A 22,925-nucleotide genomic window follows, 5' to 3' on the forward strand; every position below is an offset into this window, starting at 1 on the left:
AGTAATTTATTTATTCTCACATAGTAACATAATTTCAATGCAAATGTTTTATGTCCATTTATTTGTTTAATTGGTGAGTAGTCTTGTAATAGGCTGTATAATAAGCAGTAAGATGGTCATTTTCAAAAAATAAACACCAACAGAACTCGGACGCAAACCGGAGGTGGATTTTAGCTGTTCAGTGATTTCTTCCTTGTCACATAATTACAGAATTTCAATGCAAGTCAATATTTTATGTCCATATATTTATTTATTTGGTTAGTTGGTGTGCAATAAGCAGTATAATGTTCTGTACAGTCCGTTTATGTACAGGGATAATGTACAGTCCTGATCACCCTGTCTGTGATTATTTTGGGATAACAACTGGTTTACGTTACACTATCCCTTACTTATCTGTCCACTTAAAAGTAAAGTGACCAACCACAGTTTGTTTTGTTTTTATGTGCCATTTAGGGGCAGAGTTATTTGAAATAGGTTAGTTAACAATAATAGTCTGGCGTGAAAAAAAAAAAAAAATCTGATATTGATTCAAATCTGTGCTCTTATTCCGACAGATTTGATTAATGTGTTAACTTTTTCTTCTTTTTTTTTTTTTTCTTTTTTCTCTCAGGTTATTTTTTGTAGTCCTAAAGTTAAGCCATTGCTAAGTCAGATAAGGTTAAATGTGACTGTAGAAAGTAGTACGTCCACTAAATCTTCTGCTGTGAAACCTGTTTACCTGAAACATACCAGAGCGTGTCACATTCTCTGGTGATCTGTGCTAGCTGCAGATTTTCCTCTGATCCATTTTTCCACGGCCACCACTCACCCCCTCACTAAACAATATTCAAATGAACGTCTCTCAGAAGCTGGAATGTGACTCTGGTCGTGTTCCGTCATTCCTGAAGGTGAACAAAAATATGTAGAGATGAAGCGGTAATTCATCTTATTCTGAGGCCAGATCTCGGCACCGTTTTTTTTTTTTTTTTTTTTTTTTGTCTTGTTGAGGATGAAATTGGTCTCAGTGGGGCTTTGTGAGTATGTGTGGCAGTAGATAAGCTAGTCCAGTTTTCTCCAGATCTTGTTTGGTAATCTTCATTTTCTACAAACCCTACATTTTGAGTTTAGAGGTGGTGTTAAAAAAGTTCAAATTAGTTGACAGTTGAAGCACTGAAATTGCACCATGTGACATGGCAATTTGAATATTCGGGATGGAGAATGAAATCTGAGAGCTGCTGCAGAAAAGAAGATTTTCTATGAACAATTCAGTCTTTTTCTTACACAAACCTGTTGTATGGCTTCAGAGGTCTTGAAATATAGCACTTGCATTTGCTAGAAGCTTTGTTGTATGCAGAAAAGAGTTGTAAAAAGAGTCTTTTTTGCTTCATGGGAAAACAGAATAAAGGTTTGTAACAACATGAGGGTGAAATCTTATGGAATCAAATATGGAATCTAATGTTCCTTGATCTTTTGAGATAAGAGGTCATTGTACTATAAAAACATGCTGTAGCTTTCTATTCGCCAAACCTTGTACTGTTCCTAGCTGTTTTAGCACCTGCCACTCTGCATACCCATCTGTAGGATCCCGATGTTAGAAACGATTGATTGAAGTTCATTTCTGATCCCTTCCGTCCGACCTTTACAGGTTGTGCAGAACATTTTAGTGTGTATTGCTTTGTGGACCTGTTACAATGTATGGCAGGATGTGCAAAGAGGCTATTATTGATGGATGGGGCAATTTAATACTTCGGTCTTTCATACCTTATTGCTTAAGTAAAGAAATTGTTCACCCAAAAATAAAAATCTTTCATAATTTATCCACCCTCATGTATGACTTTCTTTCTTTCGCAGAACACAAAATAATTTTTTTTTTTTTTTTTTATAAATATTGCAGTTTAGTCAAGATTCCTCACTGATTTTCACTGAAGTTCATGGTTGCCATGTTTGGAATATTATGCACTAGCTGCTCAGACTACTTTTATGATACTTTTGGGTCCTTTTTAAGCTTTAAAGTGAAGCACTGTCCCCTGCCATTGCACTGAAAAAATGGTTTGCATTATTCTATTTAAAGAATCCTTACTTTTGCCAAGGAAGGGACAAAAAAAATAAAATGAAAAAAAAAAAAATAATAATAATTTTGTTGTGATTTTGAGGACACTCAAAATTAAAGAAGAGATTCAAGCAAGTTGAGAAAAAAGAAACAGTTTGTGTCATCAAAGTACACCTTCAAAGATACATTTTCTCATTACTCATAAACTATGTCATTTTCACTTTTTAAGGACGTGCCATGATAATAATAGCATCATGGGTTTTTTCATTAAGATAATGCATATCCACCAGAACAACGCCATAGTGACAGAGATGCTCAACTGTGAGCAGATGCTTCCCTGCCATATGAACCAGATTTACAAAGATAAAGTGTCACATATTGAAGGTGAAGATTGTCTGACTGCTTTCTGGCAAACAGCATTGCGGCAAGCTCTGTGAAAGAAAAAATCTTTCAAGATGGTAGACGAAGGGCCCTATTTGAAGAGCGCAGCGCTTTACCATAAGTGTAAGCGCAGTGTAGTTCTAGCGGTAAGACTAGCAGCTGTACATCATCGCACCATTAGCTAGGTAACTCCTAGCCAATCACATGTAAGCCAATGCTTGATAAGTCTGCTCACAATCTGTCACATTGCTGTTTCAGTGAGCTAACACGGCAACCTCCACCACCCCATCACCAGTTGAGTCCCGTCCTGCACGGGGGTAGGCTCCTCGCCCCTGCCTCCTATCTCTGGCAGGATATGATGGTTCCGAATACAAATTCTTCGGACCGCCAGACGGGGCTTACACCAAAGAGAGACATTACATTTCTGTTTTATATGAATTAGAAGAATAGAAATATTTCTATGACAGTGACACGCTTCTTTTATGACCATAAAAAATGTGATTCTCGTCAGGATTTTTTCTTAATAAATTAATTTTAATAAAATATAAATTTCATACCAAATCCAAACATTTTTCCCTCTCCAACTTCTCCCACTGGCCTCTTAAAAATATGCCAATTAATTTATTGCAACAAAAAAAAAAATTATCCAAAAATATTTCTGAATTCAAATTAAAAACATACTTAAAAAAAAAAAAAATATATATATATATATATATATATATATATATATATATAATCAAAATAACAAAATGGTCATAAAAATAATACCAAATCCAAACATTTTACCCTCACCAACTTCTTCCACTGGCCTCTTTTGCAGTGACTTAAAAATCACTATGACAATGGGTGGAAAAAATACTAATACAAATTAGATCATAAATACAATTGTAAATATAAACATAATAATTAAAAAATAAACCATGACCTGTAGATAGTGTAACAGAAATCTCATAAACTTTTGTTTCATAAACGGGTACGACAGTGATTGTCAGGGACATAATTTGATGTTTGGACGTGAACTTTTATTACCACATGCTGGTGGAATCTTCAAACTGCAAATGTAGGAACTGAATTTAGACTTCGCTCTGAAAACAGACCTGCTTTTGAAACGTCTTAGCGCAATGACCTATTTCTCAGGAAAATAGCAAATTGCGTTTTGCGGTACTTCATTAACGTACAGTTTGCATGCACACACCCACAGGTAGCACAAACACTCCCACCCATGGCCACTTGTGTTTTGTACTGGCATGAAAATTGCACTTAGAATTAGCGCTCTCATGAAAAAACTTGGATAAGATGTAGCACACGGTCTTTGCGCATAGTGCTGTGCTTTGCACGCTGACGAAAATAGAGCCTGAAAGGAAAGAAATGCTGATAATAAATGTACAGTATTTCAATAAATTATGAATATTAGTAATGTACTATTTTTGTCTAACATTTGATGCTAGGTGTGATACGTATGTATTTTAATGTTTTTCAAGTATTGCTCTAAGCTTAGCAACATTTTAAAGGGATTGTTCACTCAAAAATAAAAACATTCTGTCATCATTTACTCACCCTTATGTTATTCCAAACCAGTGTAACATTTTCTCATCTGCTGAACACTAAAGGAGATACTTGGCAGTATGTTTGCATCAGTCACTATTCACTGTAATTCCATATTTTTACCATCCAATGAAAGTGAATGGTGACTGAGACAAGCATTTTGCCTAACATCTAATTTTCTGTTCCACGGAAGACAGAAAGTCATATGGGTTTGAAACAACATGAGGGTGAGGAAAAAATGAGAGAATTTTCATTTTTGGGTAAACAATCATTTTAAAGCCAAACTCTATTGAAATCAATAGCGAGAATAAATGTCCCAGTCCATCAAAATAGCATCTCCTGTCGGTGACATTATCACAGCAGAGATCTGAACCCTGTGAACTATTTCAAAGACTTTTCTGTATCAGAACGTTTGGATACATTGTCAAAACACGATGTATATACTGCTTGCAGTCAGATCGGTCTGATAGCCTTGAACTGGACTCATGCATGCAAAGACTCACAGCCTTCTGATCTCACTCACTGATGGACTTCCTTATTTCAAAAAGAGCTTCATGATAAATAGTCCAGTGATTTTGTTCCTCATCTGACACTCAAGTTATTAAGCAGTTCTGTCTTAACTGGGGGAAAACCAAACTATCTTCAGCTCTCCTTCATTTCCACAGTTGTCAACATGACCTTGTTGGGGTTTGGAGGAGTGACTGTATATACCATGCAATGGGAGAAAAGTGTTAGCCAGTAAAAATTCTGCTATATTATAATGCTATAATATAATGCTATATAAATTCTGGACTTGTTTACACTATTTAAACATGAGAGCAAAAAAGAAAACATGGAGTAATGCGAAAATTCAGAGCACAACATGTCCCAAACAAGTAAGGCATGGAAGAGCTTGTTATTAAAAGGTGTTATTGGGCACAATGTGAAGCAGAGGTTACGTTGTTCGTGGTTGACAAGCAATGTTGCAACTTTGTGCGCTAATATGGAATTCAACAGATGATGTGTGATCACAGCTGTTTGTATATTAACTATATTTTTTACTATTTTTTAGAGTCAGAACTGTCCTTTTTATAATGTCAGTGTGCAGTCTTTTAAATTTCAATTCAGTTACTATATAACCTTGTGCGACCCAATGTCTTCATGCGCTTACATTGTGTTTTGTCTTCGCTATACGCTACTTTGATGAGGAGGAGGGCGGGGCCGGGCCGTGAGGACACATGGCCGGCCCTGGATCGGGCTAATCAGGGGGATAAAGAAGAGCCAGAGGCACCAGTTCGAGAGAGAGAGAGAGAGAGACGCACACACTCCTATAGCTTTCCTAAGCTGCCAAATGCGTTCACTCCTAACATCCTGTCAAAAGTTCAGTTTCAGGCTGCAGATGGTGTATGCACCACTCAACAAGTTTGGCAGACATGGGGCAATGGTAATCAATACTTAGATTCAGAATTTATGATGCTAAATTTTATTTTAACATGGTTGTCAGTGATTGGACGATAATTGAGATTTAGTTGCCAAAATAGAAAAAACAATGTAACATAAAAGTCAAATCAAGTCAAATAATTTTTATTTGTATAGTTTTTTATTTGTGCTTTCCCCAATACACATTGTTCCAAAGCAGCTATACAGAAAATCAGCTGTAATGTCTGTAACGTCTCAAAACATGAATAAACAACACTCCTGGAAACATAATAAACAATTTGATAAAAATTCTGACTTTCTATAGCTTGGTATTATTTGGAATTTCACAACCTATGGCTGTTATTCCCATATGAGGACATACATTTTTAGGATAACTAGTTGGTCTCCAAAATTAATTAATTAATTAATTTATTTATTTGCATGTTTATTAAGTTCACTGGGTTATCCAAAAACAGGCATTACTACATGGTTACTTAATATGTAGGGTGAAAAAAGTACATTTAGACACTTTTTGCCATTCATGTCAACGTTTTTATTTTTTTTATATTTTTTTTACGTCTTTTGCTTTAATACAGTGATATAAGATTTTGGTCATATTTTGGTCACCTTTATGACCATGTGTTGACTATATTATTTTCAGTCTAAGCTCTGTAGAGCGTCAGAAATCTGATTTATTCACTCTGAAACTCCTGACTCAAACTCAAACATCACAACTATGATCATGGCTTTGTGGTTGTTGTGTTCATACAGACGTGCAGTTAGCTGCACAGATGCTGGTTATTTTGATCTGGTCTGTAGGTAAAGGTTGAGAGTGTTTATTTAGTGCGGTTCTCTCTCTCACGCTCTGTCTCACACAATCTGTCCACATTCTCGCCACACATTTGGAGCCAGTGGTCGTCCTTCCATGTGTATCTTCTCTCTTATGATTAGATGTGTTAAGAAACACATTAAAAGTGTGAGTTTTAACACTTCATAGCTGACAGTCGAGTGACATTTGTTAAATATATATATATATATATATATATATATATATATATATATATATATATATATATATATATATATATGTATATGTGGGTGGGATATATTAGGCAGCAAGTGAACAGTCAGTTCTTGAATTACATGCGTTGGAAGCAGGAAAAATGGGCAAGTGTAAGGATCTGAGCGACTTTGATAAGTGCCAAATTGTGATGGCTAGATGACTGGGTCAGAGCATCTCCAAATCGGCAGGTCTTGTGGGGTGTTCCCGGTATGCAGTGGTTAGTACCTACCAAAAGTGGTCCGGTGAACCGGCGACAGAGTCATAGGCACCCAAGGCTCATTGATGTGTGTGGGTCTGGTTCGATCCCACAGAAAAGCTACTGTAGCACAAACTGCTGAAAAACGTAATGCTGACCATGATAGAAATGTGTCAGAACACACAGTGCATCGCAGCTTGCTGCGTATGGGGCTGTGTAGCTGCAGACCGGTCAGTGTGCACATGCTGACCCCTGTCCACCGCGGAAAGTGCCTATAATTGGCACGTTAGCCTCAGAACTGGACCATGGAGAAAAGGTGGTCTGGTCTGATGAATCACATTTTCTTTTAGATCATGTGGACGGCCGGGTGCGTGTGCATCGTTTACCTGGGAAAGAGATGGCAGCAGGATGCACTATGGGAAGAAGGCAGGCTGGCAGAGGCAGTGTGATGCTCTGAGCAATGTTCTGCTGGGAAACCTTGGGTCCTGGCATTCATGTGGATGTTACTTTGACACGTACCACCTACCTAAAGATTGTTGCAGACCACGTACACCCCTTCATGGCAACGGTATCCTCTGATGGCAGTGGCCTCTTTCAGAGAGGTTCAAGGTGTTGACTTTGCCTCCAAATTCCCCGGATCTCAATCTGATTGAGCATCTATGGGATGTGCTGGACCAACAAGTCCGATCCATGGAGGCCCCACCTCGCAACTTACAGGGCTTAAATGATCTGCTGCTAACGTCTTGGTGCCAGATAACACAGGCCACCTTCAGAGGTCTTGTGGAGTCCATGCCTCAACTGGTCAGAGTTGTTTTGGTGGCACGAAGGGGACCTACACAACATTAGGCAGGTGGTTTTAATGTTGTAGCTGATCAGTATATATATATATATATATATATATATATATATATATATATATATATATATACACTACCGGTCAAAAGTTTTGAAACACTTGACTGAAATGTTTCTCATGATCTTAAAAATCTTTTGATTTGAAGGCGTATGCTTAAATGTTTGAAATGAGTTTTGTAGACAAAAATATAATTGTGCCACCATATTAATTTACTTCATTATAAAACTAAAATTTTATAAAAAATAAAGTTTTTGAAATTGATGAATTGGACCAAATAATAAAGAAAAGCAGCCAATAAGTGCCCAACATATATGGGAACTCCTTCAATACTGTTTAAAACCTCAAGAAGCTGGTTGAGAAAATGTCAAGAGTACATGTCTGCAAATTCTAGGTAAAGGGTGACTACTTTGAAGATGCTAAAATATAAAAAAATATATATTTATTTGAGATTTTGTATAGTCACAACATAATTCCCATAGTTCCATTTATGTTATTCCATAGTTTTGATGACTTTACTATTATTCTAATATGTGAAGAAAAAAAAAATATAATAAAGAATGAGTAAGTGTTTCAAAACTTTTGACCAGTAGTGTGTGTGTATATATATATATATATATATATATATATATATATATATATATATATATATATATATATACAACAGTTAGTTCCGGTCCTCGAATCTGACTGGACGAGAGACATTCCATGAGCACTGATGGTCTGACACCATCAGCACTCCGACGCTTCACTGTGTGTATCACTCCGCTTGTGTTCATGCCGTTCTAAACTAACGTGTAAGAGCAGTGCATATGTGTTAAGAGCTACTGTTTGTCTTTTTTTTTACATTTCATACGTTAGCCAGCAGGTGGTGGCAAAAGATAACTTTTGTGTGTAATATGAGCCAGTTGGTGACGTGAAGTGAATCCGCGTCAGCCAGTGTTTACATACAACAGCGCTCCGTGATCGCAACTACACTACTAAAGCTAGGAAATAGCTTTAAACGGCTTGAAACGAAAAACTTCAGCATTACGGCTCATCACAGCTGAGAGACACAACAGACTGATTGATTACAGAACTCAAGGCGCTTACCTCTTACCGGAGTTTCCACATTGGATACACACTGTTTAAATGGCGGATGACATTGCGGTTTCTATAGTGATCGACTCTTGCGCACTGGCTACCACGAAATAGAGAGGAATACCCCCGCTTGGACGGCTATTTTACCACTGAGAAAGCTGATCTTCAGAAAGCTGACAGCATCTCTGCTTGGGAGTGGCAATAGGTGATCGCACACGCGCCTTCTCTCTCTCCCTCTCTCTCTCTTTCTCACACACACACACACACACACACACACACACACCCACACACACATCCATCCTTGTTTATCCAATAACTTGTTAGAAACAGCACAAGCCGTGATACTGTTTCTGAAGTGACATTTTTGAATTAATAACGAAGGTTTGGACGCAGATATGGGTCAGGAGCTTCAGTTAATGTTCACATCAACCATCAGAATGGGGAAAAATGTGATCTCTGTGATTTAGACCATGGCATGTTTGTTGGTGTCAGACGGGCTGGTTTGAGTATTTCTGTAGCTGCTGATCTCCTGGAATTTTCACGCACAACAGTCTCTAGAGTGTATAGAGAATGGTGCGAAAAACAAAAAACAACCAGTGAGTGGCAGTTCTGTGGATAAAAATGCCTTGTTCATGAGAGAGGTCAACGGGGAATGGCCAGACTGGTTCGAGCTGACAGAAAGGCTATGGTAACTCAGATAAAACCTCTGTACAATTGTAGTGAGCTGAATAGCATCTCAGAATGCACAGCATGTCGAACCTTGAGGCGGATGGGCTACAACAGCAGAAGACCACGTTGGGTTCCACTTCTGTCAGCCAAGAACAGAAAATTGAGGCTGCTGTGAGACTACCATTTGTGTACCTCAGCAGAAATCCAGATTTGTCAGACCAGTCAATGTTTTTCCAATTGTCTACTGTGAGCCTGTGCCCACTGCAGCCTCAGTTTCCTGTTATAATCTGACAGTAGTGGTACCCGGAGGGGTCTTCTGCTGCTGTAGCCAATCCACCTCAATGTTTGACATGTTGTGTGTTCAGAAATGCTTTTCTGCATAGAACTGTTGTAATGTGTGGTTATTTGGGTTACTGTCACCTTCCTGTTAGCTTGGACCAGTCTGGCCGTTCTCCTCTGACCTCTGTCATTAACAAGCCATTTACACCCACAGAACTGCCGCTCACTGGATATTTTTTGTTTTTCACACCAGACCCCTTTTTTTCACATTTTGTTATGTTGCAGCCTTATGCTAAAATTCTTTAAATTACTTTTTTCACATCAGTCTACACTCCATACCCCATAATGACAAAGCAAAAACCAGATTTTTGATAACTTTACAAATGTATATATATATAAAAACCTGAAATATCATATTGACTTAAGTATTTAGACCCTTTGCTATGACACTTGAAATTTAGCTCAGGTGCATCCCATTTCTCTGGGTCATCTTTGAGATGTTCCTACACTTTGATTGGAGTCCACCTGTGGCAAATTCAATTGATTGGGCATGATTTGGAAAGGCACACACCTGTCTATATAAGGTGTCACAGCTGAAAATGCATATTAGAGCAAAAACCAAGCCATGAGGTCAAAAGAACTGCCTGCAGAGCTCAGAGGCAAGATTGTGTTGAGGCACAGATCTGGGGAAGGCTACAAAAAAATTTCGGCTGCATTTAAGGTTCCCAAGAGCACAGTGGCCTCCATAATTCTTAAAAGGAAGAAGTTTGGAACAACCAGGACTTTTCCTAGAGCTGACCCCAGTCAAACTGAGCAATTGGGGGAGAAGGACCTTGGTAAGAGAGGTGACCAAGAACCCAATGGTCACTCTGGTTGGGCTCCAGAGATCATGTGTGGAGATGGGAGAAACTTGCAGAAGAACAACCATCACTGCAACACTCCACCGATCTGGGCTATGTAGCAGTGTGGCCAGACAGAAGCTTCTCCTCAGCTAGCTTGGAATTTGCAAAAAAGCACCTAAAGGACTCTCAGACTGTGAGAAACAAGATTCTCTGGTCTGATGAAATGAAGATTGAACGGTTTGGCCTTAATTTCAAGTGTCATGTCTGGAGGAAACCAGGCACCACTCATCACCTGCACAATACCATCCCAACGGTGAAGCATGGGTGGTAGCATCATGCTGTGGGGGAGTTTTTCAGCTGCAGGGACTGGGGGACTGGTCAGGGTTGAAGGAAAGCTGAACGCAGCTAAATTCAGAGATATCCTTAATGAAAACCTGTTCCAGAGTGCTCAGGACCAGGACTGGGCTGAAGGTTCACCAACAGCATAATGACCCTAAGCACACAGCTAAGACAACGAAAGAGTGGCTTAGGGACAACTCTGTGAATGTCCTTGAGTGGCCCAGCCAGAGCCCAGACTTGAACCCAATCGAACATCTCTGAAGAGACCTGAAAATGGCTGTCCACCAATGGCCCCCATCCAACCTGACAGAGCTTGAGAGGATCTGCAGAGAATAATGGCAGAAAATCCCCAAATCCAGGTGTGCAAAGCTCGTCACACCATACCCACATATACTTTAATTGCTGCCAAAGGTGCTTCAAATAAGTAAAGAGTTAAGGGTCTGAATATTTATGTCAATGTGATATTTCAGTTTTTTTCTATTTAATAAATTTGCAAAGTTATCAAAAATCTGGTTTTTGCTTAGTCATTATGGGGTATGGAGTGTTGATTGATGCGAAAAAAAATTATTTAAAGCATCTTAGCATACATTACAAAATGTGAAATAAAGAAGGGGTCTAAATAATTCCTGAATGCACTGTAGATATATATTAAGTAAATTCTTCTTCCTGATTCTCGTTATTGTAATGTTGATAGTGTTTTACATTTGTAAAGTGAGACTGTAAGTTTCCATCATGGTATTTTTTTTTTTTTTTTTTTTTTTTTTTTTTTGTAATGAATAGAATTTATGCACATTTTAATAAAAACAAATCATTTGTGTCCTGACAGAAGGGTGTTTCTTACTGCATAACAGTGTGTGTGTGTGTGTGTGTGTGTGTGTGTATATATATATATATATATATATATATATATATATATATATATATATATTACACTGTGGTAATGTGGTGGGAAAATGTGCTTCATTTTCATCACAAGAATGTCACAATGCAATAAATAAAAGCAAATAAAAAATGTTATGGTTCATAAAAAGGCTTTATTTTTCTTATGTAAAATGAAATTTATTGGGTGAAATATGATCAGATTTGTATATTATTTTAATTAGAATTAAGCTCATTTTTATTTTCGTTTACATTATATACAGTACATACTGTATATATATTCCTTATTACTGTAATGCAGAAAGAAAAACGTATATTGTATTACATTTGTAAAGTACAACTGTCAGTTTATATTATGGTAGCATTTTTTGTAATAAATAGAATTTATGCTAATTTTAATTGTAAAAAATATTGTGTCTAGACTGGAGGATGTAATACAGTAATGAGTAAGAGATTATCTTTTTTCACATTATGGTAATGAGAATGTGAAAATTCTGCTTAATTGGTCCTAAAAGTCCTTAACCAGCTGAACCAACTTTATTTTCATATTGTGAAATAAAATGTCTTTTGATTTTGGGTGAAATGTGACCTGGACATTTTTTCACCACAGTTAATATATATATTACTCTCTGGAATATACACTTGGTCAGTGATGATCTTATACCTGTTGAGGTTTCCTCACAACAGACATTCATTCTGTTAGATTTATGCAGATCTGGTGTTGTGTGGATTATGTGATGACATAGTGCAGGTCTGTCCAGGATGAAGGCAGGTATTGGAGGATGTAAACAAACTACTCACCTCTCAATAAAACTGTTTATACACACACGCACTGTTGCACACACACCAGACTAAGGTGGTCAAAACATCATCAGACATTATGTCTTTCTGTTTTTCTTGCGGGTGACGTTCTTTAAATTCCCATAAAATTAGATGTTATCCTATTCCAGGCATGTGCTGTCTGTCCCTGACTTCATGTGTTTGGTTTTCAATTTCTTGTTTAACACCAATATTGATGAACTATATCAATCTGAATTGAGATTCTGTTTGATCTGGTGATCATTCATCTTTGTAGAAAAAAAAAAAAAAAAAAAATTATTACATTTTTTGAGCAGGGATTTTTGTAAACAATTTGTTTGTTGTAACCAACAAAGATGCTTCATATCTCAGTATTCCCATGGTCATGGAAAACCTGGATATATCAGGGAATTTTAAAATGTTAATTGCAGGCTTGGTAAAGTAATATACATTTAAAAAATCCTTAAAAGTAATAGAAAAGTAATGAAAATTGTGGTATATTCCAGCTGTCTCGTGGTGTTTGTTTTAAAATTGCTACATCATAAACCAATCAAGCCAAGTGGTTTTGATATTTACAAAGCTGTTAAATTATTTTTAACCATACTTCCTGGAATATTGCAATACATGCTATAAAAGCTGTTAAATGTGTAATCAATGACTTCAAGTCCCATTGGGAATTTACTCTGGTGTTTTAGACCTTAAAGAAAATTCGGTCATCATTTACTCACCCTCAAGTCATTCCAAACCCATTTGACTTTTTCTTGTGTGGAAGTACAAAGAAGATTTTTAATGGATATGCTGGTCCATTGTCTTAAAACAATGAGACTAGATAGTGACTTACTTTAAAGCTTAAAAAAGGACACAAACTTATCATAAAAGTCATCTATGAGGCTTGTGCATCATATTCCATAGTTTTCTGAAGGCATAAAATAGGTATGATGAGAAACAACCTGAAATGTATGTTTTTCTGTGCTAAACAATGTAAGTTCTCACGTAAGAAAGAAAGTCATCTGGATTCAGAATGACGTGAGGGGGAGTAAATTAAGACAGATTTTTCATTTTTAGATGAACTATTCCATTAATCTATCATGATTCAGCTACCTGTGCTCTGGTGTGAATGCAACTCTTATAGACAAACACTGGTGGCCAAAAGTTTGGAATAATGTACAGATTTAGCTCTTACGGAAAGAAATTGGTACTTTTATTCACCAAAGTGGCATTCAACTGATCACAGTGTAAAGTCAGGACATTAATAATGTGAAAAATTACAATTTAAAAATAAAAAATAAAAAAATAAATCAGAACTTCTTAAACTACTTCAAAGAGTTCTCATCAACAAATTATCCACGTGCATCAATGACAGCTTTGCTGATCCTTGGCATTCTAGCTGTCAGTTTGTCCAGATACTCAGGTGGCATTTCACCCCACACTTCCTGTAGCACTTGCCATAGATGTGGCTGTCTTGTCGGACACTTCTCACGCACCTTACAGTCTAGCTGATCCCACAAAAGCTCAATGGGGTTAAGATCCATAACACTCTTTTCCAATTATCTGTTGTCCAATGTCTGTGTTTCTTTGCCCACTCTAACCTTTTCTTTTTGATTTTCTGTTTCAAAAGTGGCTTTTTCTTTGCAATTCTTCCCATAAGGCCTGCACCCCTGAGTCTTCTCTTCACTGTTGTCCTTTGTCTTTGAAGACTGTAGTGTACACCTTTGTATGAAATTTTTGGCTGTTTCAAGCACTGTATAGCCTTCATTCCTCAAAACAATGATTGACTGGCGAGTTTCTAGAGAAAGCTGTATTTTTTTTTTTATTTATTTATTTTTTTTTTTTTGCCATTTTTGACCTAATATTGACCTTAAGACGTGCCAGTCTATTGCATACTGTGGCAAAACAAAAACAAACACAAAGACAATGTTAAGCTTCATTTAATGAACCAAATGTATCTTTCATCTGTGTTTGATATAATGGCAAGTGATTTTCTAGTACCAAATTAGCAATTTAGCATGATTACTCAAGGATAAGGTGTTGGAGTGATGGCTGCTGGAAATGGGGCCTGTCTAGATTTGATCAAAAATTATATTTTTTTTAAATAGTGATGGTGCTGTTTTTTTTTACATCAGTAATGTCCTGACTATACTTTGTGATCAGCTGAATGTCACTTTGGTGAATTAAAGTACCAATTTCCTTCCGAAACAGCAAAATCTGTTATTATTCCAAACTTTTGGCCACCAGTGCACATGTAAATTTCATTTAATGTATACATTTTACTTTTATTCTGTGTGACTTACAGTACATTCAGGCTGTTCATTTGTTAATTTGAATGTTCCCTGGAAATCGAACCCTTCACCTTGGCTTTGCTAATGTTGTGCTCTACCAGTTGAGCTTTACGAACAGTGCGAATGAAAATGTATCCTCCATAAATGAACTAATTAACATTTGCTCTTTACTTCAGATTGCCTTTTTAAAGGACAATGGGCACCGTTCACTAATAACTGCGTGGATTTTGCTTACTTATACGCACAGGAAAAGTTTTCACGAACAACTGAAGGCGTGCTTGGAGCGCTGCTTGTACAAGACCATTTACAGTATCTGTGCCTCATTGTTTAGTTTAGACTGTGCATGTGGTCCATAAGGCAGTGCTGGACATGGGAAGAACTAGTAGTTCTCTTCCCTTCACCTGATCATTTAGTGAACAGGACACCGTGCCGGTCCAGCACCTTATAAGACTTAGAATCGCTGCTGTGCTGTGACACGAATTGAGCACTTCGAACACTGAAATAAGGTAAAGAAACTTCCCATGCCATTGCGATATTGTGCAGTTTACAACATGCTAAATCAATCTGACAAAACTTTTGGGGCTGGACCATTCCACCAGCTGCATCATCCAACGGCTTAGAGCACGTTGTTTGTGCACTCTCTCACTGAGCACGCACAGGCAGAATGAGATCCCAGCCTATTTTGGTTACTTTTAAAAAAGACAAGTTTCACTTGGATTTTTTAAATTTTTTTTATTTATTTATTTTGTTATCCAATAAATGCTAAAAGCTTTTTCTTTGTTGACAATATTTGGTTTATATTTCTTTGCCATTCTTTGCTTGTGGTCAGGCATCTGCTGAATCTCATGAATCGCAGGAATCTGCTGAATCTTTGTCTTTGATTTGGAGAAACACAAATGAGACAGCTGTTGACATACAGTAAGAGTATTGAGCTGTAAAATTAAGGTGGATCGCATAGCTCAGATAATTTATTCTTGGAAGAATTTTGATTAGAAATGTTTGTTCATATTAAGAATTCTGACTTTTGGTTGCAGGCTTTGGGATCTTGGCAATCAGAGCACAGTTTGAAACATTGTTGAGATCTCTCCTAATAAGAAAAATTCTAGAGGAGACTCATGTCAGATGGTGTTTTTTTCGCAGGAGAAACATCTGTGAAGCAGAAGACTTAGGAAAAAGTCTCTATTTGCCATTTATTGAATCTCATTTTTGTCTTGGAGGAACAATTGAGATATTAAAAGATCTTATATGTGATTTTTCTTCTTTCTGCAATGGAAGACTTCAGTTTGTGTTACCTTGCTAAAAAGATCAGCATGTGTCGTCACCAGCATATGTTGTGTTTTGGACAGTGGTCCACAGCATATGGACCAGCTTTTACCAGCAAGACTTCCTTGGTCAACTGACTTCATCAGACAGACCTGGCTGGTTATCTAGTTTCAGCTATTAAGTTCTGGCCTGGACCAGCATGCAATTTCTGGTATTCTGTACTCTCTGGGGATTGTTGGGTAAGTCAAGACACCCTGATGAAACTGAAGTTTGACCTCAGAGGTTGGTCAGTTTTGATGCTTCAAAGTACATTTTTTGTGGGCCTGTTTCCTTGGTTTATTTTTTTTTAGAAATACTGTAGTGTTCTATTCTTCTCAACCCTTGAATGAGAGGCAACCCATCTGTGATGAGGAGGAGGGCGTGGCTGGGCTGTGATGGAGCACTGAATCAGCTGATCAGCATAAGAGTGAGATAAAAGACAGCTGGAGACGCCGGTTCAGGAGAGAGAGAGACACATGCAGCCTCGTTGCATATGTGCCTGTGTTTGTTTACATTTGTTTTAAGTTGAATTTGTTTACTGTTCAGCCGGTTCCCATCTCCTCCTTGCCCATCCATGAACTGTTATAGTGGTGCCAAAACCCTGGACTGGAGGAAGACACGCAGTCAGAGAGCCCTTGCCACTGACGGAGGTTCGCAATGCCGAGGATGTTTGATGCGGTGGTACTGGAGCAGTCGCCTGAAGGTGGAGGAGCCCACTGCCGTCCGCCAGGAGACGAAGGTGGCGCTGTCATCCGTCACGGGGTGGGGGAGCTCGCTGCCATTCGGCAGGAAGTGGAGGAGCTGCTGTTGGTCGCTAGAGGGCGGAGGAACCACTACCGTCCGCCAGGAGGCGAGGTCCAGTGCCATCGCCCGGTGTTGCAGAGGACCACTACACAGCTGGACGAGGACCAAATTTTTTTTCTTCTCTCCCTCTCTCTCTCTGTCTCTCCCTCCCCCTTTTCCTCTCCCCTCCCCTTGTCCTACCCAGGAGGCGGAGAAAACCAGCTGGTTTTCCCCACCTGGGGTGGGGTGGAGGGGTGGGTGGGCATGGAGTAAGTCAGTCCAGAGCTTTTCCCAGCCTGAATTGGCAGTGTCTTTGGCCAGTTTGCTTTGAACAGGCGTCGTTCACTGTATTCTATCATGAAGATGTTCAGATATCACCTCTACCCCCTGTGCTGTTTCACAGCTCCAGAAGAGCTTGTGTTTGGCAGGGCATCAGGATGACAGTGCTTTTTGGCAGTTTCTGGAGCAGCAGAACATTGTGTTATGTTCTCATGTCTGCTAGATGGACTTCAGCATTGGCGGTTCTAGCTTGTATGCTGATTACATGAGATGAAGTCTCCAGTCATATTAGTGGTCTAGAAAAAGCAGTTTTATTCTACATAATAAGTTACTGTTGACAAGTCACCGACTATAACTGCCATGGTATCCCGAGTGGTCTCTCCACTAACAGCAGGACGATGTCCCAGCACACCGTCCATGATGTCGAACCATGGAAAGTTTTTCCTATGGGCACCACTTTGTCCATTTTGTGTCTTAGCATATTTGTACTGTGTCCGCAATTTTTTCCGCCAAGATGCAGGTGCGTGACATCACACAAACATGTCGGCACCCAGAGAGATGTACAGTGTTAGTGATAAACATTCACTTTTATTAAATGATATCGATCAATGAGTCAAAGTTCCTATATTACAAGATATTAAAACTTGTTTAACAAATGTTTGCAGAGACAGGTGTGCAAAATACTGTAAATTAAACTCTCTTTTGATGATCATACACCTGTCGCACAAATACTAGCATCGCAGCATTGTTTATCAATTGGGTTGCTAGGAGACATCTCTGGAGACAGTTGAAGCCCCTGCTTATCTAATGGGAGCATTGCAGTTTTGCATGTTTTAACGTCATCTTCTGAGCATCTGGCAGTGGAATGACTTTATTGTTGGAAATCGGAGATATCAAGTTGGAATATCCAACATGCAGCATGAGTGTCTAGCTAAACTGTACCTTTGACATTGACCCCGCCTTAATCCTCAGTTGGCCTTCTTTGGCCCAAGGCTAATCAGCAGGCCAAAAGCACTTGGCCGTTGACCCAGAGGAAGCCCCGAGGAGGCACGATGAAGCCCCAGAATTGACAGCAGGAACACAACTGGCCCTGGCACACACTAGCATGCCCTCATTTGGCCCGACAGTGGAAAAGCGACTAACGATACACCAAATCTTGCTTGTTGATGAGATGTGCTTTGTTAATTTTAAAGCAACCAGACTTACGATTTTCATCTGACAGACGATAAAACAGGAAAAAAATACAATAGACCTATGCCATGTAGGTCTATTGTATTTGTTATAACAAATATAACAAATAATATGTTATTTATTATAACAGTATTGTATCATGACTGGGGTGGGCTGTTTGGCCAAATCCACACTAAAACGCATTGATTTTGCTACGTTCACGCCGTCCGTTTTCCCCCACTGAAAAAAAAAGAGTGTTTCCAAAGCATTCTCCATTACCATTTATAATCTGAAAAACAATTTGAGATCACAGGAACACTCTAGCAACCACAAAGCAATGCCATCCCAACCACCCACAACACCCTGGTATTGCGGAATTGACTTTTGCGTGGATTTCTTCAGTTAAAGTAAAATCTAGGTTTTGTTTTAGTCATCAGTAGATATACAGTGACTTGTTTCTCTTTTAAACTTGTATTGACGTTGAAAATGGCTGAAATGGCTGCTATCTGTATGTTATGACTATGCAAACATTTGTAATGCACTATGCTGGAATATTTTTCTTGGCTAGCCTTACATCTGTGGTAAACATTTACATGGGCAGATGGCGACATGAGATAAAAGATGTACATCGGCACTCAGAAATAAATCACGTCTCTTTAAGAGCCAAGGAGAAAGGAATTAGCACAGTGTGTTTGTGTGTGTTTATTGCACGTGAACTGTGGTTGACTGGCATGTCGACAGTCAGGGCAGGAGGTGCTCAGGTTCCTAATGGCCTCTCACACAAACACACGCATATTTGCAGTATCTCTGGGTAAAGCTTATGCGTGTTAAGGAGCATTTGAAGCACTGAGCCACACTGTGGGATCTGGTTGGCTGAGGGGATGCAAAAAAGTGGGCTGGGCTCTGCCTCCCATTCCCCTCCTCCTGTGTGAGTGAGTGTGTTAGAAAGGAGAGAGCTTGAGGAGAGCAGACAGATTCACTGTGCCGGCGAATGCACACTACTGCTGCATAATCCAGGGAGAATTTTCGACGCAGAGCATTCTAAACCACACAGAGTAGACGAACCCCAAAACAAACCATCTTCTGAACCAGCTGCAGAGATATTGCATCCTGTCTGCGCTGCAGATAAGTGATGTTCCTTGGCTCTGCGATCTCAGCTCAGTATCTGCAGTCTCAACATCACAGTATCCTTGCGGTTCTACCTGGCTTGTGCATATAGCCTCTGAGATCGGCGTCAAACATGGGCAGGCAAAGCCAAGATGCCAACTCCACTGCGGGCACGGGTGCAGGCAGCAGCGGCGGGCGCATGCAGCGCTCACAGAGCCGCATGAGCCTGTCGGCCTCATTTGAAGCTCTGGCTGTGTACTTTCCCTGCATGAATTCTTTCGATGAGGAAGACGGAGGTAAGAATAGAGGGATGCATCCTGCGTAGATGGAGAAATTAGGTGTCGGTTTTCATTTTGGAGCTCTAGAAGTTCACATGTTCTGTATATAATGTATTAGAGATGCTGTCTAGCTGACTTTAAAGGGTTTAGCTCCATCATTTTGCAGAATTTTTGGTTATTTCATCTCAGTTCTAGTAGTGCTTGAAAAAATTATCTATACAAGTTAAATTATTTAAATCAATTAAATGTGGTGTGGTTGTCAATAACTCTGCACTCCCTTTTCAGTCATTTATGTGCATACATTAAAATGTACTGATTAGCAGTGCATTGTTTTGATATATGGTTTGGTGAGACTCAAGCATGAACATGTGTTGTGACCTTGAAGACACTGTCAGTTTACTCTCTCTTCCTTTAGCCTCCGGAGATTAATATCATAGGAAATATCATATGACCACAAATATCTTACAGAGCAAATTTATTTTGGTTTTTGGTTGATCTAATGTGATGGAGCTTGTGATCTGGGTTGTGTCTTAGAAGGTTCTCCTCGATCCATTTAATTATCCATTTAATGTAATCCTTTAAAAATAGTTACTAATTACTGGGGACATATCAAGAAAATATGTAATTGAAATAAACAATTAGAAATTATATTTTTCATGAGGAAAATGAAGACTTTTTAGGATACATTTTTTAGACCATAATTTTATTTCCATGAAAATGATGTATTTTTCCCCTAAATTCTCATTACCACAATGCAAAACAAACTAATTCTCATTAATATAATGTATATATACTTACATTTCATTTTTTCGTTTTGTTGTAATTCTTATCATTACGGTAATACATTTATTTTACAAAACATTTTACATTTTTATAAAGATATTTCTACAAAACATAAATTGTACAGTACTGTATTGTATTGCAATACATTACAGTATTTTTTAAATCTGCATAAAGGCAGTACAGCAAATACTAACATAATATGCAAATACTTCACAATTTAAATAAGATAAAAAATATTTGTTAATAATACATATGTTAATAATACATTATTAATAATATAATATAACAATTTTATTATTATTATTATTATTATTATTATTATTATTATTATTTTATTTGTGGGGGGTTTAATGTGTTTAATTGTCATGAAAGTAATGTCACGATGCCTAACAATATTATTGGTCCTAAAAAAATAGGCTTATAATTTCTTTCTTCATTCATGATGATTTTATATTGAAATATGACCCATACATGTTCTTGACAGGTTTTGTGAGAGCCAATGGCAGCACGGCCCATTAACTTTCTTTAGCCAATTACATTTAATAGAGCTATCGAAAGCCACTATAAGAAATGGTTGGGTGCTCATTAAGGGAGGATTTAAGCTCCTGAGTATGACAGCAGTGTGCGTCATCGTTACTTGGGTTCGTCTTGTTTATATACTTGCGCTGAACGTTGTTTAACAACACAATGACCCTAATGCGCTCTTGATTATTATATGCAACTCTGCTGTCAGTTCAGAAAAGGGCAGTCACATCCGCCAATACCTTCGTCATTCTTTTATGTGCAGCTACGACTCAAGGCCGAAGGCAGAGGCGGATTTCATTGAATAAAAAGGAAATCACAGTTTCTGTCTGTTTGTGTGTCTGAACAGGAACTTAATGGTTTCACCTCAGCAGCTGTAATGCAAAACGTGTGCTTTCTGCAGCCTTCTCTCTGTCTGTCTCTCTCATTTATAGTTAATGGGTACTGCATTCTCAATAACTCTTACATTACTTTCTTCATTATCTTTACCTCTATAGGCTAAATCTAGTAAGGTACCTTACTACCTGCATAGGCAGCATCTTGACTGAAATGTGACCCTTGTAAGTGACTGATTTGGAACGCTCTACATATACAGCTACTCTGCGCATCATACAAATAGTACTCCCAACATAAGATGCATGCAAAATTCGACACAATTGTTCTATAATGCCTTAAAATGCTGTCTAGATTGGCAGCTTACTTGGTTTTGGAACACAACCATAGTTCTAAAACTTACTTTGTGTAGTGTACATCTTTTCTCAAAGTTGTCATACCCAGACTTGGTATACAGTATAACAGCAACATTATAAAATATAATATCATATTATGCAAACATCATGATGAATACATTTGTTGAAAAACAAAACAAAGCAAAAATATTTTCCTTCTTTTTATTATGCTAAGAAACCTTTAGCATACCATAGCAAGACTTTAAATGATCAAAGGTGAAATGTGTAATTTGTGCGCCACTTGTGGCACCAGACAGAATTGCAAAAATAATTACTGCTTCCAAAAAAGTTTCCCAAACATTCCTACCGCCTCACCTTCATCTTCCATTAGTCAGTAAAACTGGTAGTCCCTCCCTAAACTCACATCATTTGTTGATCCTGAAGTTGACATGTTGGAATGCCCAAACAAATGTAGCAATGTTTTGGAAGTGCTACAGTGTTCATACTCCTTAGGAAGTCAACCTACGACTGGTTTATCTACAGCTGTCTCTGCACATTTAACAAAGATAAAAAAAAGTGTTTTAACTTTGAAAAAATGACATCTGTTTGAGCATACAATGAATGTACTGCTTCTGTCTTTAGCACGTTGTGAATTGTTTCAGCTCAGTGGATAATGACACGTGTTGTGTCACGCTGTTGTCCGGTTCAATGCACCTGCGTAACGCCTCACGTCAAATCACTCCGAGTCTCGTGGAACAGACACTGTGGCGTATCTGTAGGCTAGAAACTGAAAAAACACACCGTGTCTAAAACAATACAATTTTTGCACGCTGTTCTGAGTGGACACTTTGTGCTGTGGAAGAGAGGGAGAAAGAGCTGTTTCTTGCATATCTGTGGCAAAAATAGCAAACAGGTCATTGTCACTCACAGCATCACATACAGGCTAGTCTCCATCATACATAAACACGAAGATGACATTGTGATTTTGTTCCTAATATTTTGTTCTTGGTGGCTTAGTGCAAGAAATATTCATCAAACGTGTCTCCACATGGAGTTCTGGAGAATAGAGATACCTCTATTAAATTTTTTCTGTGTGTGTGTGTGTGATTTCTGAGGATAAAATGGGTAATTTTAGCCATTTAGCATTTTAATTAAAAGTCATATATATAGATATTTTTTAAACTGCAAATTATCAAATATCTATTTATTTATTTATTTATTTTACAATTACTAACAACAACAGAACATGTTTAATCTTTTAACAGTTTGTAATGAACGCTGTGACTTCTTGTGTTTTTCAGCATTTCCTCAGCAAGTTTTTTTTTTTTTCTGACCCCACTGGCAGATACTAAACTTTTTGTTAGATTTCTCTGAAAAAAAGACAAAATATCTTATGTAATTTT

General features: G+C 38.1%; 1 protein-coding gene across 11 annotated transcripts in view; it reads left to right on the top strand.

Annotated features, from left to right (window-relative positions):
• The window catches only part of rims2a (regulating synaptic membrane exocytosis 2a), a 229,782-nt gene that overhangs the window by 201,037 nt on the left and 5,820 nt on the right, over positions 1-22,925 (top strand). The window contains exon 1 of one of the 11 annotated variants that reach the window (XM_051719127.1): positions 19,140-19,567. The exons of the other annotated variants lie outside the window; for them this stretch is intronic. Within the exon in view, the coding sequence (XP_051575087.1) occupies positions 19,405-19,567 (163 nt within the window). The 5' untranslated portion in view covers positions 19,140-19,404. Of the gene's footprint in view, positions 1-19,139; positions 19,568-22,925 lie in introns of those variants that run through there. 11 annotated transcript variants of the gene reach the window in all.

The sequence above is a fragment of the Myxocyprinus asiaticus genome, chromosome 15 (assembly GCF_019703515.2).
Source record: "Myxocyprinus asiaticus isolate MX2 ecotype Aquarium Trade chromosome 15, UBuf_Myxa_2, whole genome shotgun sequence".
Taxonomy (NCBI): domain Eukaryota; kingdom Metazoa; phylum Chordata; class Actinopteri; order Cypriniformes; family Catostomidae; genus Myxocyprinus; species Myxocyprinus asiaticus.